This window comes from Panicum virgatum, chromosome 1K (genome assembly GCF_016808335.1).
Source record: "Panicum virgatum strain AP13 chromosome 1K, P.virgatum_v5, whole genome shotgun sequence".
NCBI classification, from domain to species: domain Eukaryota; kingdom Viridiplantae; phylum Streptophyta; class Magnoliopsida; order Poales; family Poaceae; genus Panicum; species Panicum virgatum.
Genome location: NC_053136.1, coordinates 28,545,474 through 28,569,565, shown reverse-complemented (window position 1 = coordinate 28,569,565; position 24,092 = coordinate 28,545,474). Strand labels below are relative to the sequence as shown.

The following is a 24,092-nucleotide window of genomic DNA, read 5'->3' as shown; positions in this document are numbered from 1 at the left end:
TTCAAAAATTTCCTACCCCAGGTAGGGGCATCTGTGCTGTGCATTATCACGCGCGGCTAGGAGTTGGTCGTAGAAGGATGACGCATGTTTTTTTCTGGCCCATGATTGGTACGTGGCCATACAAAAAATTCAAATTAAAAGGATTGCAAGTGAATATCCTATTTTTTTTCTTTCTGCAGTAGAATCACCAGTAGTCGCACATGTGACAGATACCCCTGGGCCAGCGGTATTGGCATACATAACTTAGTACAAGGAGCAAAATTCTCTTACTTTTAGCATTTTGGGGTTCTGCAGCAACCGAAAATTTTTAGAGAACCAGAGGTGCTAGTTCAAAAATGTTCAGCCAGAGGGAACCCGAAAAACAATTTGTTGATCAGACACTATTCATTTCCAAAAGATGCTCGGGCACAGATCTTAAGCAGCAAATAGGTGCGACTAGAAAGGAAGCACATGTTTGAATTTCCCCTGACATTGCAAATACTCAATATTGATGCATCAACAAACTGTAGCAATGATATTGAATGAAAGAATATATTTTCTCCGCAAATCAATCCAGTGTCCATCCACCCATCTCATCCCTAGATAGCGTGGGAAATTTACCTTCAAAATCTAAGAATAACCCCCCCTCCCACCCCCCGCCCCCCTCCTCTGAAGTTGGAAGGAAAATGAGCAATGCAAATTCAGAACTGGCAAAATGAAGGGTATTTCAACTCCTGGTAGAGCACTAATCGACAACATTAGCGCATAGCCTATGCACCTAAGGCAATGAGAATGTATAGTGGAAGCAGAAATAGGTAACCTACCAGACAGATACTGCAAAGAAAGCAACTGCATAATCTAGCAGCTTGGTACCACTTGGAAATTACCATTGAAATCGTCTCAATCATGAATCCGGTGGCACATTCTGTTTCTCATCTGCCTTAGGGTTTTCTCTTCGCCGCAATTCAAAGCGATCCCCATCAGCAGAGGGATCAGGGTGTCCAGGAGAACCAGTTGTTTCCATGCTCATCTCAGGGGATGTGTCGGTGTTGAGCTCCTCATCTTCTACGGTTTTTAATCCTGAATGCTCACTTTCTTCACTAGTGCTATACCCTTGGTTCGACAGCAGAATATCGCCTTCGCTCACCTTGGAGTCTACTTCATCAATCGTCACTTCTGTCTGAGGGAGTCTCTGCTGGATAGGCACAGCATTGCTGACAGACTGACCTGTCCTCTGTTCTTCTTTATAAGCAGCCAACTGAGTCCGGTATCGCTCCTTATCCCGTACGCCTCTTTCTTGATATACCTGAAATACCGGTAAGAATAAGAAAAGATATACTTGATATATAGCATGACCCCAGCTGCTGGTTCAGCATAGTGAATATTAACGATTTTGTCTACTCTTACAGCTTTATCTTCAGGACCTAGATTATTCCATCGTTCACCAATCATTTTACTGATCAGTCTGTCTTGTCCAGGATATTGTGGCTTAAGGATTCTGTGCTGATCCTGGAAGAAGAAATTATAGCCACTCCTGTTTGGTTTGGGGTGCCTGGGGTCTGTTGTACTTAACTTCTTCCTACGTCGCCTCCGAAGGCGACGTCCACCCTTCAGATCAGTGCTATTACTTGCAACAGGTGGTACTGGAGTTGGCAGAGCAGGTTCTTCAGTGCAATTATAGAGGATTGCTTTAGTGGATTTTGATCCCATAATAACAGTCACTATGTAACCATGTTCAAACTTGCCATCAATTATCACATCTACATCAACACTATCTGAAGACGAAGCTGGATCTGAAACAGTTAAAGCAACAAGATGTGAATGATATAATTGTAAACAGCTTTCCATAAGCATATCAAATTAGCAGAAAGCATTCAATCTGTTAACTATCCAAGTGGTAACAATGTTCTCCATAATTTATTTTCCATTCTGTTTGACAGCGCAAGGGATAGCATAATTTTATCAATTGCTAAGTGGGTTACAGAACAATCTACATGTAAAATGTGCTCGACAAGAACTCATAAGCTAAGGTTTGATGAAGATCGAAATACCATGATCGTATGAAGATGGTCACTATCTTGATAATTAACAGAAACTAACCTGAAGGAGATGCATTTGTGCCCCTTTTTCTTTTATGGGAAGCTTGAGCTTCAGTTTTTACATCAATGGAGGAATTCATTCTGGAATCTTCAGAGACAACAGGGGCATTTGTTAGGCAAGATTGCATCAGCTAATTAACAAGAATATAAAACTCTGCCCATCAAACAGACCTATTTCTTGCTGATACCAGCCTTGCATTCTAAAGAAATATAGCTGCTCAAAATGATATAAGAGTGACATATAGTATTTCTTCAACATAAAAGAAGCATTTGTCGCAGTGGCAGGGAAAATAAATGATGCAGTCACTTCCCTCCATCTATTCTCTGCCTTCACCTGTGAGAGAAACAAGATTCAGTTATTTATCCGCCAGTCTGAGTTTAAATGTTTGCAAATCAAGTCAACTAACAATGAGATAATGAAAGCACCGCACTCTTTGAACAAGCATATCTTCAACTTGGCTTTTATTGACAAAGATTATACTAGCCTTTTCATTACCACAAACAACTAAGCTTGCTAAAAATGACATAAAGCTGATATACATTCCAGTCTAGTACAAGAAACCAGCCACAGGGGCAATGTGAAGCGTACAAGGGCAGCGTCCAAAAGATATTTTAAGGGCTTAAATGGAAACATGCGATACTCTAAGGGATTAAGAAGGTGGACTTTTATACATTTATAATAAGTTAGGTATTTATTATATGTTCTTGGGTTTCAAGGAAGGATCCATTCCAGTCTAGCTACCTGTGCAAATGCAAGCTGGGTTCCTGTACTTTCTAACAACGAGTGGGTTGATTTAAGGAAATAAAGTACTGTTAAAAAAATCGACAACTAACAAATGGCAGAGTTCGGCTATTCAAACAAACGTTTAATGACAATGTACATCATGAAAACTATTACTTTGCATAGCACTACATGATTCCTGGTATGAATACCTTCATTACATTCACAAATGCAACATTTTGCGTATTCATAAGAGGTTAATATGGGCTCACTGACCACTTTAGCAATTACTGTATCTAGTAAATAAAAATAGTAACATGAGTTAGATATGCCCCTGAAGAATCTTACTTAAATGTCGCAAACAAGCACAGCGAAGTTAATACATTGACCAGATAAATTAATTTGTTAAGGGAAATTAAAGTTTGAATCTACAGCATTCTATTCATTTCTTGCCTTATCGATACCACCTCGTGATGTGACCTCCTTATATAGCTGATGAAGATCCAAATCTTTCCCTCCAATAATTGGCACCCTTACAAAAAAAACAATAATGTTAGAAGCATGGCAAATAATAAAATTAGAAAATAAATAAATAATGAACTCAGAATAAGTTACCAATACAGCAAACCTTTAGACGACATAGTATTAACAGAGATAAATTGAAGTAACTTTGTCTAACATGCCAGTCAGATCTTTTATACAAATCAGCTGAAGTTCTTTGACAAAAGTACACTGGTTTTTTATACACTAATAACTCAATTAAGCCAAATGCCAACTTTGAGTGAACAGTGACATAAAATGTTTAATAATATAAAGCCATCAGTTAGTCAATCTCATCAAAATAGAAAAGAAAGTTTGTCCTCGATATTTTGAGAGAGGAGGATTAATGAAACTCCAAGCTCTGTTTCGTGGTAGCACATAGTAATCTTGTTGATGCTAGGAACACAACAGTCATATTTCCTTACATAGTTGTGTGAAACAGCGGCCAGATACAAAGAATAGGGAGTACTCAAGAATAGGCTAAAAGAGAACTTTGTTTCATTGCCTGGGTATCAAATTGGGATGGCCATACATGTGAAAAGGACACTAAAGCTCAAAGCCAAAACACCTTACATGGTTAGACTCTAGCAACTTGCAAGAACCTCACAAAACAAGCCAACAAGCAGCAACAAATCAGAAGACTGATCGGTTTTTTTGCTGGGAAAAGACAGCCAATTTGTTCAATATATCAGACAGCATTTTCATACAAAAGGATGACTCTATTTAAGAAAAGCACCAGAATTTCAGAGCCTGAGAAATATATTGCTATATCAGTAAATAAGAGGGAAAAAAACAAAAGAATGCATACACGATCCAAATCCAATACAGACGTCGACGAAATGAAATATGATCAGTATAATTTCCCGAAATGGTCCCAAAGTAGAAGAATCATCTTTCATCCTCGACTGAAACAAAAATAATCCTAGATGCAACAAATGATTTGCCAAGAAACCACATCAATGTAAAAAGGGGAAACGGGTATTAAGAGGCCACCAACGTTGCCCATCAAAAAGATTAATGGCTGCAATCCCCATCCCGTGTTGGCGGATTTGGGCCACACATAAATATTAAAGGCAACACAAGCACGGGTTGATTAGTCAAAACCGATGAAACTCGCAGGCATTTGCATCGCACGTCACAAGGATCGTCACCGCTCCGCAAACTTATCTTTCCCCACCACGCATCTTTATCAAGTTGCAATTTTCGAGCATTGAATTCAAGAAATAAAAACAGCAACGACGAATACCAAGTGTAACCGCACCGCCGCATCAGACGCAGGAGAAGACGCGGACAGGAAATTAAAATGCGGCGGCTGGATCGGCGGCAGGGCTGAGTGCGGATGGGAAGTTGGAAGAAGGCTTACTTGAGCCTGGTGCCCATGTGCGCGTGCAGCCTCTCGAGCGCCGCCCTGAAGCGCGCGGCGTCCGCCACCACGTCCGCGTGCTCAGCCACCGGCGCCGGGTACGCCACGAACCGCCCCCTCCCGGCCTCCGCCGCCGCCACCTCCTTCCCCTTCGCCGCCGCAACAGCGTTGGCGATGGCGGCCTTCTCCTCCGCCGAAGCCGCCACCGGCGCCACCTCCTTCCCCTTCGCCGCCGCAGCAGCGTTGGCGACGGCGGCCTTCTCCTCCGCCGCCGCCGGTGCCGGCGCGCTCATCTCCCCTGCACACACGCGACGGGACCGTTGTCATCGTCGCCCCGGCGGCAGAGACGCGTGGAGGAGGGGAGGGAGACGAGGTGGCGGTGGCCGCCCGCCTCCTCTCCCTCTCTCAAAGATATAATCTTTTTGTGAATCATCTGTAAAAGAAAAGAAGAAAGGCGCCATGCCATGCCATGTGGTAGTGGGAGAGTATGATCCATGCGCTTGCTTACCTTAACCTCGTCTTCTCCTCCTAAACAACCACAACTATGCCGGCGCGGCGAATATTTTGGTGCTCCAACTTTAGGTTTTGGCTGGAAGGAGGGATTACTGTGAGGTTAACGATCTCTTAAAAAATTATACGCCTCCTACTATACTTGGGAGCGGATGGGTAGAGAGAGAAAAGGATGAGAGAGAGAGAGGGATAACGTTATAACCTAAGGTGGTTGTGGGGTGGAGGCAGAGAGCCATATGTGCTACCGTCAAATAAAGGGGAGATAAAGATGGATGGATGCAAATTTATATCGGAATGAGTCTGCTAGTAATAATAGACAAGACACCCATGGATATGGAAAATATATCGACGGTTTTCCTTAGCGTGAACAAAAAAAATAAGAAATAAATAGGCGAGAGGGACGAGTACGAGCCTAGATGTATAAGCATATATTGTAATATTATTAGACTAATTCTAATGGGTGGTTCCATATTGTTGTTTCCAAGAGTGGCACACGGCCCATATCAACAAAACGCACATGAAACACTAGATAAAAGTTACTCCACGATATATTGTTTCATATTTGCTACTCCCTCCATTCTCTTTTGATAGTCTTATTTTATTTTGGTACAATGACCAAGAAGAAGTATCTTGCTTATCATCACATTAATTATGACCGCTCGTTTTTTATGTTATCATAAATACATGCACCAATTTTTTTTAGAGAAGTTACTTTGCACAGAAATCGAAGGGGCATCCATATTATTCCCAAGATATCAACTCAAATAGGACTATCAAAAGAGAATAATTTAATTTTTGAAATAAGACTATCAAAAGATAATGGAAGAAGTATTTTGTAGGCTCTCGTCATATTTAATTCCGAGACTCATCAACGTTGGTAAACAGTAGATATATTTTATAGGCTCTCCTCATTAATTTAATATCACGTCATCTAAAATATCGACATAGCATCTTATTTAACAAACTCTCATGAAATCTCCACTGAAAATAGACTTAATGTTTCGAAAGGTGTGGCACACGGCATCACCGAGGATTAACACTCGAACTATAATTGGTTTTTATACATACTTTCTAATGGCGAAATGGCTATTTTAGTCATACAAAATGACTATTTACCTTCTGGCTAGAAGTAATGACCAACAAATAGAGACTTCAACTTTATCATAATTTGTAGAGATAAAAAATCAAAGGTGGGTTGTTTTGTGCGTAGTTGTTGGGGTTAGTCCCACATTGGTTGTGGGGGGAGAGTTGAACCAACATAAAAGTGGGGGGAATCTCTCACCTCTTGGGCTAGCTTTTGGGGTGTAGCAAGACTTCCTCCGGGTGTGCGCCCGGTTGGGCCGACTCTCCTAGTTTTTGGGCCAACAACTGGTACCAGAGCAAGGTTAGGTCGTCGGCATGCTGGTGGTGGCTGGCACAGGCGGCGTTCTTGGTGGCGGCCAATGCAAGCCGGACTTCCCCGGCAGCTGTGATGCGATGAAGCTCCGAGCCGTGTGTCGGCCTGTCGAGGTGCGCGGTGCTGCAGCTGTCTCGGGAGGCGAGCTGCGGCGCAGCGGGCTGCGGCGTGCAGCAGGGCGCGGGCGCGACGTGCTGTGGGGTCGCCGGTCAATGGTGGACCGCGGGTGTGAGGCACATATGTGCTCGTGTGTTGAGCCGGTCACTGGTGGACTGTGGTATGGGCCCGGTCAGTGCTAAGGGGCACCAATGTGTGACGGGGGAGATTGTTGGGGTTAGTCCCAATGTGTGACGGGGGAGATTGTTGGGGTTAGTCCCACATTGGTTGTGGGGGGAGAGTTGAACCAACATAAAAGTGGGGGGAGTCTCTCACCTCTTGGGCTAGCTTTTGGGGTGTAGCAAGACTTCCTCCGGGTATGCGCCCGGTTGGGCCGACTCTCCTAGTTTTTGGGCCAACAGTAGTGACCATAACTCTCATTGTCAAGCAAAATTTCATACAAAAGGCGGAAGCGTGAGGAGAGCATAATTGCACTAGCGTGGTATTGTTGACACCCCGAGCATAGAGATAGCAAAGAGAACGTCTATCATACAATTTGCAGGAATATGGCAATTCCAAACTAAACCCTTTTGACTAATACTAGCTGTTTTCCACCATCGCCTGCTGTATCATCAATTGAAATTGATGTGGTAGTGATAGGAATGGACGTGGATCAACAGAAAGTACAAAAATAAGATAAGATCTAGTAGCTAGTATTCATCTTGTATAGTTGTATGGACAATAATTCGAGCCGTGTGGCTTTCCTAGGTTTTCCTCACTGCCATCACTGTCAACGGAGCCGTGTAGGAGCACTGTTCCTTGGAGTTGGGACTGCAGGGCTTGCTGTGAGCGGTGACCTCTCTCTCTCTCTGTCTCTCTCTCTCTCTCTCGTGTGTGTGAGTCCAGGCTCCAAGTTTGCAAACAAACCAATATATTAAGTGCTATGTAATGTAAATATTAATTAGTTGAAATTTGTACTTGTTTCGAATTGCTTATTTTCTGGACCAATGACATGTGAAGGGAATGTATCGTGTGCACCCATGCGTTTTGGTGCTCTCGTACGCTCGAAAAAATGAACAGATAGAAATAGAAGATGCAAAGATCTATATTCATATAAAATTTGAGGTGCAACACAAAATTGTACAAGGAGATATAAATAATTGAATTGAGCACTTGAATAGTAACACGGATTGTACTGTTCATGCATGATTCACACCCTGCGCCTATTTTTGCATCATCTATCCATCCAAATTTGTTGTTGGATTTTTCGAGTATTTTTTATTTCTTTTTTTGCGTGGGAGTATGGAGACACCTAAACATATGGGAGTAGTATATTCTCAACATATAAAACCGTTACTTATCTAGCTCTCCACCAAGGAAACATATCAGATGCAAACCAATCTCTCCGTGCAGATCGTGCAAACTTTAATCTGAACCATTGGATCAACATCCAAAGGGTATGGGGATTGGGTAATTTTATAATTAACCGCCCGCCCTTGGATTGGGTAATCACGCTTTTGCAAATTCCTCTTCCCACTCCCCTTGCGTCCCCCTTGGATATTGATCCAGTGGCCCAGATTGAAGGTCGCATAGTTTGCACGGAGAGGTTGATTTGCATTTAATATGTTCCCCTCCACCAATGTCCTTCACATGAGGCTGACATAGTTTTTCTTTTCTCCTGTGCTTATTTAAAATATTCCCTCGTAATATTTGACTTTTGGATAAGGTTCCGTCGAACTGTTAAGAATTTGATTACCAATAACTTTTGAAATTTAGATTGAAAAAATAAAATTCATATGCATGGATTTGTCTGGAAAAGTACTCTCATGACTTTCTGATTCGCATTATATATATTTGATGAAATTATTCTAATAAATATAGTGGTTAGAGTTGCACCTCAAAGATCATGGAAAATATAACATAGTGTTTTGGACATTACAACATTTTCAATGTACACCTTGACTAGTAGTTATATCATAGTTCTTTGAAATACTAAGTAGGATCTAGGATTATTTTTTGCGATAGTAGCTAATTGATTAAGTGGGTCGAGACAACCAGAAAATAAATGAATGGTTGGGAAAAAAATCACACATATATAGCCATCACTCATATACTTATACCAAGCAAAATGAGGTCATGCATGTGGTGTTGTATGGTCCACAAAGTGCCACTTATGTGCCCAGGAATTGAAGAGGTGAAAACGAAAGGCCAAGTTTATCTCTATTCTCTCTTGTTCTGCAATTCAACGAGGAACTTTATCGCTTGGCTCGCCATCATCTCAGGTTAATTGACACTTGTGGCTCTTGGTGACCTCAGCCAGGGACAGAAGAAAGTGTAGACAGGTATGAGTATCAATCATAGATATAAATGTGAATATATATGGCTATGATGGTTTGAAGTTTCAACATATTCCCCCATTTTCTCCCTCCCTAGAGATGTTCGTGTTGTAACTCAGCGTAGAATAAATGGGCAACAGTAGTAATTTGCAAAGTAAATGTAATGAAATAAACATGGAAATGCGAAAGAGTGTCGAACAAACACATATATTTACATTAACAGGGAATTGAAAGGGTTTGGATATAAAGATACATAGACTCATGAACATCTGAATGTAAATAATAGGAAGTCTGATGACATGAAATAAATTCGTCGAATTAAAAAGATGGAAATAAGGGGAATGATAATTTTGTGGCGGGCTGAAACAATAGTCTCAGTTTCGGCCCCCACCACTTTTGCCCCAGGTGGCAGAGGGGGGCGCGATCATTCGATGGCGTCGTGGGCGGTCCAGAGTCAGGCCGCCACATAGGCCCACCTGGCCCAAGGTGGGGATAGCACTCGCGGTGGCTCCAGATCTGCTAGAGGCCCAGCTGTGCTCGGGTCGGTGCGCCAGGCCGTGGCCCGGTCAGCCCAATTCGCGGGTGCCTGGTATAAAGAGGTCGGTCGGTGCAGTTAGGGTTAGCTCACCCTAACCTCTCCCAGCCTGCCACCACCGCCGGTGTCGATGCTCCACCGCATCATTCAGATTTGCCACCTTCAGTCCCAGATCCGGCCATGGGTCGTCTAGATCCCTCCTCCTCCCGCCCTTTCCTCGGTGCATTAGCCGTGCCTAGGTCTCCCCCTCATCGGAGCGAGAGGGGCGAGGCCCAGGTGAGGGCGAGGTGTTCTCGAGCATTACTGATGCCTCCGCCTCACCGGAGTGAGAGGGGCGAGGCCCGGGCACGCTCATGGTGTTCACGGCCGGAGCATGCCCTGTATGGATCATTCAGCACCGGAGCTGGAGTTAGGGAAGCGAGGGCTGGGTCGACGAAGATAGGGCCGGGTCGACGAAGATGGGGGTGTCACCATTCTAGAGCTTGTCGTGGCGAGGATGAGCGGTGGGACTCATCGGCGTGAGGCAATGGTGCCCCGAGTCTCGGCGCAAGGTCATTAATGGCGGCACACTCATCGCGGCGTCCTCCAAGCCTTCCACCAATTAAGGCGCGTGGCGAGGAGAGGAGGGTGAGGACAGCGTGCCAGAGCCCAGCGAGATGTGCGCGAAGACGGTGAGCTCGCTATTGGTGTGGAAGATGCGGGACAGATGTGACGATCTCGAAAAAGGACGGTGAGTTTGGCATCTTACTGAGCTTAGCAGCGTTCTTCCGTCTGCCTCTTTTTTCAGTAGGCTAGAGCTGCAGATAATGAGTTGTAACCCGCGACGGATCTAGGATTTTAGCGAAGGGTATGCCGTGATTTTTTTCCATGTACCATCTTATATATATCATATAATTTGGTAAATAATACAAAGAAGATGCAAATCTTAATCACTAATTAAGTGTGAAAGTTGCATAAATTACAATGCAAATAGTTCAAACATGTTAAGTCTAAAACAAGCATAATAGGAGCTTATGCACCTATAATGGTTCAAAGATGATTACTCTTGTTGTCTGGGTTATGTTTTCTAAATGTCATGAAAGAGTATGTTCCCTTCATAATTTAATAATCTATAAAACCTATATAGAAGCTCCCCACTAAGGATCATTAACTTTGATTTTTCTCAACTCACATTGTGCCACATCATCAATAAAATTGTGTCCATTCGATCTTAAGCCCAAGTTTAATTATGACTGTTGATTCATCATTCTAGTTTGTCTTTTTATCTTCCGGTGCTCCACTCAAAATAAATGATCACTTTTTCATCTTCTGTGCTCCACTCAAAATAAATGATCACTTTGATTTTAATTCTCATATCTTTCTATCTCCCTTCCCCTACAGCAAGCCAAGTTGCGAGCAGGCGCGGGTGTTACAGGAATGTGTGCTATGTTTTCTCCATGCATGACTGGAGGAGCCAAGCAGTGGGTGCGCTACGGATATTTACTTGGTGCACTATGATTACTTAGTGCATGCACTACGGATACTTGGTGGATACAAATTAAATCAAAGAAGAAATTAACAGATCTCTCATGCATGCATGGTGCATATATAATGCAGAATATGTTTACGCCAAGGTGCAGCTAGCTGTTTTCCATCAGGGCGCCACCCCTTGCATGTATCTGTATATACTCGGTATATAGAGTTCCATCGCCCATCATCTACTTCACCTGACACCAAGTCCCTGTTCCGCTTAGTCCCTCTGCTACTCCCTTTGATGCAAAGGCCAATAGGAGGCCAACAGGTATCAGCTAGCGTCTTCTATTCCTCGTCCAATCACTTTATCTATATGATGTCGATTTTTTTAAAAATAATATTATTTTAATAGTTAATTGCAGAAATAAATAGTAAAATTGCAAAACTAGTAGGCCGTCGGCTTTTGAAAAGCCGACTGGGGTGTCGGCTGTTGGGTAGCCGACATGCACTAGTCTGCCACTCAGTAGCCGACTAGTTTGTCCATGCTGGCATGAGCTCCTGGTCGTGGCCGCCATCGTGGCCTGTCGGCCTTAGAAGGCCAGTCGGACCGATTAGGGGGGGGGGGGGCAGTCGGCCCATCAGCAGCAGCCGACAGACCCTATCGGCCCGACAAGACACTACTCGGCTCTTGAGGAGCCGACAGGCCTGTCAGCTGAAATACACCCCCTCCCCCCGGCCCCCTTTGACTTTCACCGCGCCCAGTTCACTTTTACCTCTGCCGCCACCGCCCGTCAACCATCTGCCCACCCCGTCGCCGCCCCTCCACCGGTCCTCCCCGGCCCGCCACACCGCCGGAGCCCCTCACCCGCCCGCGAGCGCCGCCGCCGCCCCTCCGTCGACCGGTGCGGCGCCTCGGCCTTGCCCCTCCCTCACTCGCGGGCTGCAGGGGGACGAGTGCGGGCTGCAGCCCCCCGCCCCCCTCCCTCGCCGCCCTACCCATGGGCGGGTGCAGGGGGCCGACGCGGCACCGAGGCGGCCCTGGCCGGAGCCTCGCCGCCCATCTGCAAAGCGCCTCGCCCGACCGGGTGCGAGGTGTGTGGTGCGGCTCGGACCTGGGTCCTCGGCTCCCTCACGTCCGACAACTAATCGATGGAAGGTGAATTTTTTTTTAACTAAGACTTATTTAATTACAGTTTATTTAATTAATTACACTTAAATTATTGTATTATAGGTTTGTCGTGGGCGACGTGTACCGTAGGAATGGGAGTTATTTTTAAAAATTGTTAGAATAACATGATGCACTTATAGAAAATTGAAACCAATAGATTGTATGCACATGATTGAATGCATTAATAATTAACTTTTTACAATTAGTTTGTTCAATTGATGTTTGGTGAGAGATTTTTAAGCAATTTTTGTTATTCAATTGATATAATTAGAAATTGGAGTTCATTATTTAATGTCATTAATTTGTACTGTGATAATATATAATTATTGCATGAAATAATTAATTTATTTGAATTCCTTTTATAACATCGTTGTTTGTTCGCGGGTGGGTCATATGAAATTTGTATCATGAACGTTCTTAGATTATAGAAATAAAAAGTTTTAGGGTGTGCTGTCTAACGTCCGATGATGTGGTGCATTACTAGGAATGGGTTTGCAACTAGTAAATATCAGAGTTCATCATGGCAACGGATTCATTAATTATTGCGACTCCGGGGTAGATTTGAGTCAGTTTCAGTACATAGATACAACAGTACCCAATCCGTTGCAAATGCGTCATGCGGATGTATTAGGTTGGATGCATGATTTTCTGCAAGTGGACCCAAGCTACTGGAGGATCAAAGTTAGTGGTGTGGTTCCAAGACTACGTGAACATGGTTGGCGGTGGGAACTTTGTGAGATGAGCAATTCGAAATGTTGGCGTGCTTTTGTCCATATGGCTACAAACAAAATAAAATTCCCTCTTGTGCTCGTTCAGCAAGAACTAGCTAACGAAACTCAAGGTGAGAGTAGCCATGTTGTTCTTGCAACTGAGGTGGTCTGAAACCGAGTGGCCTCCTGAAAATTGCGTTGTAGAGGATGAGCAGTCGCAGCCTGAAGTCCACCAACAAGCTGAGCATGAAACTGAAGGTGGCGATTGGGAATTCGGAGGTCACATGATTGCTGAACAGGGGGAATTAGATGAGATGATAGTTGATCAAATGGACCTAGATGACGAGGAGTACAAAACCTTTGTTGAAGGCAGAGATGGTCGTCTATTTGAAAATGAAGATACCGTCCCTGAGGATTGGGGCAACTTTGGCATAGATGAGCTTATGGTTAATGATGGCCATGACACTAATTGGGTGTACAATCAAATGGAGATCACAAGTGGTCAATTGTTTTATGATAAGAAGCACTTGCAGTATGCTGTTAAGAAGTGGTCTTTCTTATAGAAGAAACCATTCAAGGTGGCCGTTTCCAATCCGACCACTTATGATGTCAAGTGTCTCACCCCAGGTTATCCCTGGCGCGTTCACGGGTATCTGCCGAAGGCTGAGAGCAACTTTGTGGCCTCGATCATGGTTGGCCACTCATGCAAGCTTTTAGAAACTGTTGTGAAGCACAGAAACATGACAGCAAAATTTGTGGCTATTGTGCTGTATGGAGAAATTATGAAGAAGACTTTCATCTCACCCTTCCAGATTATGTTTGCAATATCAAATAGGTACTCCTATGAAATATCATATGACATAGCATGGGTACTTGCTATCACCCTTCGTTTCCACAAATCTTTTCTCATGTTTTCTAAAATTAACACGGGTTTATTTGTTTTAGTCTTCTGAGGCTCCGGAAGGGTGCAAATTCGCTAGATGGGTTGATCCTCCTCCTATTCATCCGCATGCCGAGTACATCTATTACCTGTAGAATCGTATCTTCGATCTAGAAAGGAAAGTGAGTGCCGGTGACGTGGAAGATAATATCAACAGCGATGATAATGATTCACAGGAAGTACTCTGCATTGATCCCTATTGCAAGTGCCCATATCACAATAACAAGGGTCCTCCGCCTCCTCATCCTCCCCCGCCGCCACCGACAAGCATGGGAGGATACTATGGAGAAGGTTCAACTCAGTTTGCTAGGTGGGATCAGTACTAATTGCATTATCGCTTCTTGTAACGATGTTAGATCATTTGCCGTGATTTAAATTCTCTAAGGCATGTTAGGTTTAGTTATGGCATCTCTGCCATTACATGCTACTACAACAATTGTGTTGTTTAAATTTCCTAAGGCATGTTAGGTTTAGTTATGGCACCTCTGCCATTACATGCCACTGCAACGGTTCTGTATTTTAAATTTCCTACGTCATGTTCAATTCAATCCCGTGACCTTCGAGTATTCTGTAAACCATATAATATAGTAGGAACGATCCATAAATTCCCGGCTCGTATTACAAAGTACAAATGCTGGTGAGATAGCTAAGCTTGCAGCGGACCATTGCATCTCTACTACTACGGTAACATGACACAATAGTTCTTTGCCCGAAATGGTAAACTTGATCAACGAAGTGCAGTGGCATGTGCAACACAGTAGCCTCGTGATGAAACTAAACCTAACATACCTTAGGGAAAATAAAATGCCGGGACTACAATAGTTGTGATTCACTGAGTGCACCGAGGATATTTTCCCTTTCTAATAGCTTCGGACCCTGCTTCCTTTGCACGGCGTGCCCTTTCTCGCTTCCTTTTCCTATCTTCTTTCCGTTCCTCCGCCTTCTGACGCTCCACTTCCTGAATCCTTTTGCGGATCTCTTCTTGATCTTTCTTGCGCTTCTCCTCTTTCTGTTCCTCGTGCAACATTCGCTGCCACATCTCCGTAGCCCACCTTGCTTGAAGTTCAGCCCACTCCTTATCTTGTTGGGTCTGCTCCGTGTCCAACCACTGCATGAAATCACATAGAGGGGCTGGACTCTATGTCCAACGCAAGTTAGAAGTTGCTGTCAAATCTGTAACTACAAACATTACATTCATGTCGTACCTTAGGTCTATTCTGGCCGCGACGCTTTGGCGGGTCGTGCACGTAGTTCTCGCACATAAAAAACCTCATTCTGAAGTCGTCGCCCAAAACCTTTGACCTCATGAGCTTGCATAAGGAACCACAGAAGCACATAGACACCTGCATTCCTTGAGGCGCTGGTTCCCTCACCTTGTCCCATGGGTTGTAGGTCGAGCCTGAGGAAGACATCGTGCTGCGATGTGGTGGTTGCGTTGTGCGGCTGAGGAATGCCCTGCAAACGCGCATTTATAAGTGGGCGGGGGATGAGGGGGCATGTCGGCTCTGTGGCAGAACCACTTTGAACTACACCAGTTTTAGTGCATTAAACATTTAAATGCACTTCAACTAGTATAACCAATGGTCCTTCGGGTAGAATCCCGATACAGCCACTCGATATCGGATCGTAATACAAGTATACATCCCGCACGAAGGCGAGTCAGAGATACAACAATTCCACAATATTTTACATCACATAGATAAGGAGTATAATTTACATCAAAGTTTCGAAGCTAGCAAGCCGAAGCTCTAGCTTTTACAGTTTTATTCTGAAAGAAACTAGAGAAGTTTCACAAAAACAAACTATAAGGAAGAGGTCCTGCAGCGGAAAGTAAAACACAACTATGTACAAACGTCATAGGGTTGATGTCATGGTAAGCCCGAGCATGACATCATTCATCCGAACCATGGCTGGTAGATGGTTCCCATTCCATCGTCCAGCCAGCAGGTAAACCACTAGGCCAAGTTGAACTAGTGTTTTGATCATCGGAAAGCATTCCTAAAAACATTAGCAAAAGCAAGTCTGAGTATACTAATACTCAGCAAGACTGACCCGTCTAAAGGTATAACATAGCCCTTTTAACTAGACATGAAATGTTTATGAAGGCTCTGGAGTTTCTTTTGCTGAAAAGCAACAAAGAGTAGGTCCTTAATTTCATGTTTTAGCTTTCAAATTCTAGTTGTATTAACCATTCTAGATAAGCACTTATCTATACAAACATGGTAGAAGATATATGCATACAACAAGATTAAGTATCATCAATGTTTCATTTCTTACTCTATGTGGCAAAGGGATCAAACAGTCTCAATTTCCGCGAGAAACGGACGATTCTGAATCGAATTTCCAACCTTGCAAGGGTAAACCTAACAGTATAACACACACGCTTGGAGCACTGACAGTCACTCTCAAGCAACCATTGGCTTCTCATTCCGGTTCATGGATCAGTGCCACTCTCCCCGACTACAGAGAACCGCTCTTCTCTGCACCCGTGGTTTGTTTTGCAATATAAAATAAACTTTAGTTATATATTAACTTCCTATCTCTAAGAGAGAGGGGGTATGTCCACTTGCCGGGCCGATCAGTTACTAGGCTTGCCGCATACCATATTTACGGCACGTGTCTAGTATTTTCAAACGCTTAACCACCGCTACCACACACTACGGCCTTAGCAAGTTCATCAACATAGACGGACTTCAACAAATCCGCCCATGATCCTTATAGTGATTGCAAGAAGTAAACAATCAACTCCTATAAACTCGCGAGTGACAGGCAATCACTCAACTTTTACCGGTCCTATTAGCATAGCATCTAACTCGGACTCATCTCTAGTGTTCAATCAGTAGGTACCTAAGATTATGCAACTAGGGTTTTCAATCAACTCCAACAACTTAATTGCACAAGTAAATAAAAATGATAAGTTGCATAATTTGAAATAATAGGATTATGCTCCAGGGCTTGCCTTCAGAGATGTCTATGGAGTCAGTGGATTTTGGGTCTCCCGAATCAAAGTTCGGAGCTTCAGTTAGTTCGACAACGTTGGCCTGAGCTTCAGAAGAAAAATCCCCGTCTGGCTCCTGGGTGAGCTCGTAGGTTCCGTCGGCTAACGGGGTGACTTCTATATGAAATGCGATATTCGAAAATTAGTGAAGTGCTTGAGTATGGCTTTCCTTCACTATAAAGTTGAAATCCAATAAAGTAAATATTAAGACAATTCTTAATTACTTTACTTTACTGGGAAATTGTTTATAGAGTAAAAGTAAATAAGGTGAAAATCTATAAAATAACATGGAAAATGGGTTTTTATTTCAATAAAATAATCCACGAGAAATTATATAAATAATTTCTTATAGATTCAATTTAAAATATAGGAGGGAAATTTTGAAAGCAAAGTTTATAGTATACTAATGAATGTAGAAAATGTTTATAGAGCTTGACATACTCAAGGGAGCATATGGTCAAAAGCTCATAAGCAAAAATTAATTGTGGAACATCAAATACAAATAAAAAGAGCTATTATCTAATCCTATTTTTAGATTTAGCTACAAAAGAGTTCAACTCAAACCAATAGCATAAAGCTGTAGAGTTATTTACAAGGATCAAAACAAAATTAATTTGGCATTTTTCTAATTTTTCTACATTTTTTTAGGATTTTGCAAAGTTCACAAGAAAAAGAATAAAAAGGAAAGGTCTTTTTTTGCAAAAAGGACCCTGGGAAGTTTTAAAAGTTTGCAATTGGGTCCTTGGTCGTGGTCAGCAGGGAAGGGGAGGTTTGACTGGCCGATTCCCGGCGACGGCGATCGCCGGCGGCGAGGGCTAGGGGGGCAGGAAGAATCAGCAGGTCGGGGCGCACCTGTGGGTGGGCTCGGAAGGCCGAGGGGACAAGTGGAAGGGGTTCGTCGGCATAGGACAGGGAGCAGCGGCGGGGAAGCTCGTCAACGGCGGTGCTCCGGTGGTGGATTGGTAAGGAGGGGTGGCGGATGAGCTGTGCTGGAGCAGGGCAAAGCTGACGGGGTGCTTAGAAGGGGCGGGGAGGCCCTGGAGCGGCGGATCGACGGTAGAGTCGAGCTCGCCGGAGACATAAATGGTGTGGCGGTGGTGTTTTGTCGGCGAGAAGGCTCGATTGGGCTTTATATAGGCCAAGGATGCGAGGATAAGCGAGGGGAGTAGCGCAGGGATTGAGTTTGATAGAAGAGGAGGCGAAAATGGCGACGACTGCGACTTCTCCACGGGTGTCGGCGAGAAGGTGGGCGGCAGCGGCGTGGCACGCATGCTGGGAGCCAGCAGAGGCGGCTTAGGGGTGGCGAGGCTCTTGCGCGCGGCACGTGGATACGGCGAGGCGGTCCTGGAAGATAATTCCAGTGGTGGCGTCGCGGAAACGAGCTCGCCGGTGATGAACCAGGGGCGGAGCTTGGCGGCGCGACGTGGCGTGCTTGCGCAGAGCCAGCAAAAGGGAGTAGTGGGGCCCAAAGAGGGCTGCTGGCGACGGGTGGCCAGCCAGGGCGGCGAGGGGCAGCCGGCGGGCGGGGCATACTGCGCAGCCGGCGGGAGGTTGAAGAAGGCTGGGTGGACTAGATTGTAAAAATAGAAAAAGGCAGGGGGCTGTCTGAAAACTAAAATTTGCCGTTGATCTAGGGTTCAAATGAAAAAGTGCCCAAAACAAAAGTTGTTCAATTTTTCAAGACCTACAACTTTCATGTTGTGCACATTTGCACTAAATCAAATAATTTTGAAATATTTTGAAAAGTTTAAAGGAACTCTCTTTAAATAAGGAAAAAGACTTTTTGATTGCAATTTCATCACAATTTTGGACTTAAATGCAATAAAGCTGCTAGAATCATGATTACTTGCATTTTGCAAGAAAACCCTTCAAAATTTTGAAAATACTTCCTAAGTTAAACCTTTTTGCAAAAAGGGGCTAGTAATTTTGTATAATTACAAATATACCCTTAATTTGCATTGAAACTTTTTTATCTACCAAAAAGAGTTAAACACACAAAATGCACATATTATTCTATGTTCTATCATAGTAGACATCTGAAGTGTCACAGGCTCCCCATGGGCCGACTGGTCCTGTAGGCTTCCCACAAGCCGACAGGCCCAAAATAGTCTAGTCGGCCATTGAAGAGCCGACAAGGCCTTTCGGCGCCAACAGCGCCCCTGACCGCGGTCAAACGGCCCCCAGGGTGCCACGGTGGCCTGCCATGTATGAAGTCGGCCACCACGTAGCTGACAGGTACATAGTCGGCTTTTCAATAGCCCACAGGTTACTATTTTTGCAATTTTCATTTTCATTATTTATTTCCGCGATTAACTATTAAAATAATATTATTTAAAAAAAATCATATGGTTTAGAATAGATATGGATGAAGGACCAAGTTCATCAACCGTCCACATGATGCATTCAACATAAAATTTTTAAAAAATGGGTGTCTCTGAAAATTCAGCAGAAGGCGCGGGATATTCAACTAGTTCTATACAAACAAAAGATGTAACATTAGCTATAGCGGTCTGCTATAACTCACTAAATCTCGCTATAGTCTGCTAAATGCCGAAGTGGTGTCTCTCTCAACCGCTATAGCTAAGCTATAGCCCGCTATTTAAAACACTAAGTTATAGCTCGCTATTTAAAACACTGAAGCTGTGGGCTGTTTTTGGGCTGGATCACAGAAGAGATTCACTTCATGGAACAAATAGGCCGAGTTTTTCCCTTGGCTATATAGGCCCTGACTGAACAAACTCGTGTATGTAGGCCCAGTTGTGACTGGTCCAAAACGGCAAAACTAGAGATCAACAATATGAGCAGAGAGAGAGATGGAAAAAGTTACACCGAACGGTAGGGCCCAGATATATTATTCTCAAAGAACTTTATAGGGGTGAAAAGGGATCAAATACGAATCGAACAGAGATAAAAAAAAAACACAACTGTATTTGTTTTCCTTTTTTGTTTGAACGAAAGGAGTATTTGTTTTCCTAGACGAATATGAACATGAATTCACAGAACAGACTGACATTTGCTGGCCGGCTTGATTCTGGTTCCTCAAATCCTAAAGCTCTTCGATTATGCCCTCTTTTTAGGATCTCACTTGATAAGCAGCTGCAGCTTGGCGAGTCAATGAGATTGAACAAACTTACAGTTCAAAATCATAAGCGCACCAAACAGAACACAATTTAGATGGGAGCACACCATATATTTATGTACACAATTATTCAAAAGTTCTGCAGATTAAAAAGCGTATACAGATCTTGTGATAACTTTGCTACATCCAAATACCGTGTAGCATGCGTAGCAAACATAACCTTCCAGCAAGCATCCCATTGCAGCTTCACATCTCTGCTGCCTTATATGTAACAGCATACAGATGGAGCATAAATACTAGCAGGGTATTGTAGTTCTAGCATATATGAAATTGTCAGGGAGGACTACCGATCAGTCTACTCCTTAGAAGCATGGATGGCGGAGACCGTGGAGACCATGGAGTCGACGCCACACTTGTTGCGGACGTTGGAGCCCCTGCAGATCTTGTAGTATCCATTCTCGCCCCAGTTCTCACCCCACGAGTTCTTGATGATCCAGTAGGGCTTCTCCTTCAGGCGGATGGGGGCGAAACCAGCTGCACCATAGCCGACAAGGAGAACACCATGGTCGAGGTGCCTGCCGCAGATGTATGGGCATGACACACCACCGATGTATGTCTGCATGTAGGCAGCATTGATACCAACTGCGTGGAACAGAGGACCAGCATCAGTGATTTCATTGTTCACTGTTGATGATTCTATAATGTATTTAGATGCAATCAATAGACCCATCAATGTGACAGATACGTGTACTTACTTGCCAGTGGACCATGTTTGATAAGGTTGGCAGCAATTTGGTTTTCATCCACAGAGACAACACTGAAGTTTTGAACGGAAGCAACAATCTTCGACTTGTCAAATTTGCATTTGCCATCTCTCCCAGTGTAAGGGTATTCCTTCTCGCTCTCAAGGCCACCAGCTTTCTGGAGATAACTGAAGGCCGTGGTCATCAGCCCACCATTGCATCCCGAATCACAAGAATCAGGTTCTGATGAATCACACTGGAGAATTACAACAGGAGTGGAGGATGGTGAGTTGAAAGACTGACAAATCACACTGCGGGACAACAGCAAATTCAATTTACACAGTTCCTACCATGAAAACTCTACAAACATATGTGGCTCACAACTTTAGTGTCGCAACTCATCACTAATGAACACTAGCAAAACCCTCTTCATGTATCAAAATTAAAGAGTAACACAGGCATCTTGCCAACTGAAACTTCATTATGCTGGAATGAATGTAGGTTATATTTGCCATATGAAGACAAAATTACTTCTTGCTGGGTGAACGTACAAACAGTCTATGGATACTCTGAAAACAATACGCTTCAAGCAACATAATATATGATGGTCATATCAAAGTTTCCTTAAGCGGCCTGAATCATGCTGATTATTACCCAGTTGGGACTCTTTTGCAGGCATGCCATAGGAGCATGGGAATACTTTGTAAGCTACCTAATTAAGAATGAACTTCATAATGAAGAGTAGCTGACACATGAGAAATGAAATGGCAAACAGTAGGATTTGTGATATGTCTGGCAATGCTTTTGGTCAACTTAAGCCCAAAGATTTCCTTGTTTGTTATTTATTGAATTCTTCAGTCAAAATTTTATCGAGCCAAATTCCACATGGCTTTCAAAGCTTATAGCTTTCTGAGCTCACTCGGAATGACCACAGAGCTTAGTAGCCAAGTAGCAGTTCGATCATAAAAAAAGTGTCTGAGCAGTCATTCTAGACAAGCTGTGCTGGTCTGTACTCTGTAGAGACTTAAGAACGCATAGACAAAACAAAACCCTATGCGCTCCAAGGTCAAGCCTACCTGACTATGCCATCAGCATATACATACACTCTAACATTTCTTATCTTCTTATCCATCAACTCAACTAAGCCAATAACTTCAGCTGTCTAGACTTATCTTTGATAACACTCAATACAATTTCAGTTCAATTCTGAAGGAGTCACATCTCAATCTCACCACTCTTTTATCTGCTAATTTCACGTTTATATTTTCTCATCAAATTTTGGCTCTAGGTTGTCCTCCCAAGTCCCCCCTTTTCCCCGCTCAAGATATGTGCGCTGCTGCCCATTCAGATAGGTATAAAAATGGGAAAAGAACATCATACCAGCTGCCAAAACATTGGCAAAAGGCCGCAAGAATCCAACCTTCCTTGCAGCACCCATCAACCAATGAACCAATCACATAAAACGAGACAAAATAGTAGGAAATTACGCAAGGGAAGAAGTATTCTTACCTCATGGTCGCAGTCGACAAACTGCTGCTCGGAGAGCACCTCCAGCTTGCCGGTGGCGAGGTAGTGCGCACCCTCCAGCGCTCCCGACGCGCTGAACGACCAGCACGACCCGCATGAACCCTATACATCAACAAAAAAAAATCACAAATCGCTTCGCCGCGAAGTATACTAGATCAAATCAATCAAGGAACCATCAAAAGAACGGCTCCGATCGGCGGATCCATGGCCAACGGATTCCGGGGAAACCGACCTGGTTCTTGACGGGGCCGACGGCGCCGTGGTCCCTCCAGTCGAAGTCCTCGGGGAGGCCGTCCGTGGGGAGCACGGGCGCCTCGTGCGCCGAGCCCCCGAGCTCCCTGAGGAGCGCGCGCCGGGACTTGCGGAGGCCGAGGTAGGTCCGGCGGAACTCGGCCGGCGTCAGGTCGGAGAACTTGGTGACGCCGTGCTCCGCCGACGGGTCCAGCAGCTGGTGGCGGCGCGCGCGGCGCAGGTTGGACTTGAACACGGACAGCCGGTACGCGTGCTCGTCGGCGTCCTTGTAGGACTTGCCGAACCGCTGCACGAAGCTCAGGAAGTGGGACTCCGCGTTCAGCTCCAGGTCGTTGTCGTCGCCGCCGGGCACCACCTGGCGGATCAGGGGGTCCTCGGCGTCGGCGGTGGCGGCGGCTACTGCGGCCGCCGCGGCGAGGGAGAGGAGGAGGAGGACGCGATGAGCCATTGGGGATTCCTTTCTTGTTGTATTGGTATGCTTGGGGATTCTCGGTGCCCCCCACTACCCACTAGCTATATAGGAGAGTTGTTTGGATATTTTCTCGGCTTAAAGTTCTAGGTGGTGCGAGTTTTTCATGTAAACCCTCGTTTGGGTGTGATAATATGAGCTATGATCCAAGATATTTTGTGAAAACCAGGATCAGTTTGTTCTTTTTTTGCTCACAGAGATAAAAAAAATAAAATATATGTTAAAATACTGATACAGTGGCTGACACTTTTTATTAAGTGTGTAAAAGATTAATATGTGAGGAAAATCTACAATATTAAAAGTATCTTTTAAAGAAACTATTAAATGTTATGATGTCCATAAATATAGTTTTCGTATGTTAGTGTCGAAGTTAAAAACATGTCTATAAATATAGTTTTTGTATGTTAGTGTCGAAGTTAAAAACATATAAGTTTTCCTATCAATATATAGTACGGTTTCTTGGGTAAAATTGTCACCATTTTGACAATAGGATTTGCATGGTAATTTGGATTGCTTATGTACGCTCTATATTTTTTGGTTAACAGGTTTAGCTGTACAACCTTTGTAGTACAACCCTTCTTACAAGACAAATGTGAATGCTTTTGATTTTAAGTTGCGATCATGAGGAAATTGTGTTTGTATGGGACTTTGATATATTAGTAAACCCTCTGTGCCAAAATAATTTCTTTACATATCAGATTTTCATTTGCTAAAATTTTGATGAAATCAAGTAGTCTGGCATTGATATTCTTTTGGTGGTAGACGACGTGTCTGTCGATAGCGCGATGCCAGTGGTGATTCCATCAATCTCGAGGATATACTGACTTAATATCTCAGAGATGCTCATATAGGATTGCATGTATGTATTTATAGGGGTGAATGTGCGTGCGTTTGTGAGGGTCTCGATTTATACTATTTTAAAAAAATAGTCTTATACAATTTTTTCTTAAAAAAGGATAAAGACTCATATTTGCGATGTTGCTCCTACTTGTTGTTTTTATGTGTCGTAAATCATTTCTGGATGACAACTTAGAGCATGTATTATAGTTGGGGGGGAACGGGTGGATATATACGTGGAAGAGAGAGAAATGAGAAGAGAGAGAGGTGGGCGTCATGCAATACGCTCGCTCAGCGCCCGCGGAGAGCTGCTACCGCTGCTGCTATTGGCTGACGGATCTG

The 24,092-nt window shown here is 43.9% G+C and overlaps 2 protein-coding genes across 2 annotated transcripts; both read right to left on the bottom strand.

Moving 5' to 3' along the window:
- Window positions 1–430: 430 nt before the first annotated feature.
- On the bottom strand, window positions 431–5,450 carry LOC120701407 (high mobility group B protein 15-like). Its single transcript, XM_039985465.1, has 7 exons — window positions 5,211–5,450; window positions 4,703–5,000; window positions 3,253–3,331; window positions 2,250–2,412; window positions 2,080–2,166; window positions 1,387–1,772; window positions 431–1,285 (listed from the first exon to the last, which is right to left on the bottom strand). Exons 2-7 carry the CDS (start codon window positions 4,993–4,995, stop codon window positions 884–886), a joined length of 1,410 nt encoding a protein of 469 aa, XP_039841399.1. The 5' UTR covers window positions 4,996–5,000; window positions 5,211–5,450; the 3' UTR covers window positions 431–883.
- A 14,554-nt stretch (window positions 5,451–20,004) lies between these two features.
- On the bottom strand, window positions 20,005–22,958 carry LOC120701393 (cysteine proteinase 1). The gene is made up of 4 exons (XM_039985462.1): window positions 22,425–22,958; window positions 22,175–22,294; window positions 20,678–20,921; window positions 20,005–20,564 (listed from the first exon to the last, which is right to left on the bottom strand). The coding sequence occupies exons 1-4, from the start codon at window positions 22,890–22,892 to the stop codon at window positions 20,278–20,280; spliced, it is 1,119 nt and encodes a 372-aa protein (XP_039841396.1). The 5' UTR covers window positions 22,893–22,958; the 3' UTR covers window positions 20,005–20,277.
- Between the last annotated feature and the right edge of the window lie 1,134 nt (window positions 22,959–24,092).

Excerpts from the sequence above, each read along its gene's own strand:
- LOC120701393 (XM_039985462.1), bottom strand. The coding sequence starts at position 22,892 with ATGGCTCATCGCGTCCTCCTCCTCCTCTCCCTCGCCGCGGCGGCCGCA. Across the intron at positions 20,922-22,174 it reads TTGTCGACTGCGACCATGAG|TGTGATTCATCAGAACCTGA; the intron begins GTAAGAATACTT and ends GTAATTCTCCAG. Across the intron at positions 20,565-20,677 it reads CAAACATGGTCCACTGGCAA|TTGGTATCAATGCTGCCTAC; the intron begins GTAAGTACACGT and ends TGTTCCACGCAG.
- LOC120701407 (XM_039985465.1), bottom strand. The coding sequence starts at position 4,995 with ATGAGCGCGCCGGCACCGGCGGCGGCGGAGGAGAAGGCCGCCGTCGCC. Across the intron at positions 1,773-2,079 it reads CACAAATGCATCTCCTTCAG|ATCCAGCTTCGTCTTCAGAT; the intron begins GTTAGTTTCTGT and ends TAACTGTTTCAG. Across the intron at positions 1,286-1,386 it reads TAGGTCCTGAAGATAAAGCT|GTATATCAAGAAAGAGGCGT; the intron begins GTAAGAGTAGAC and ends CCGGTATTTCAG.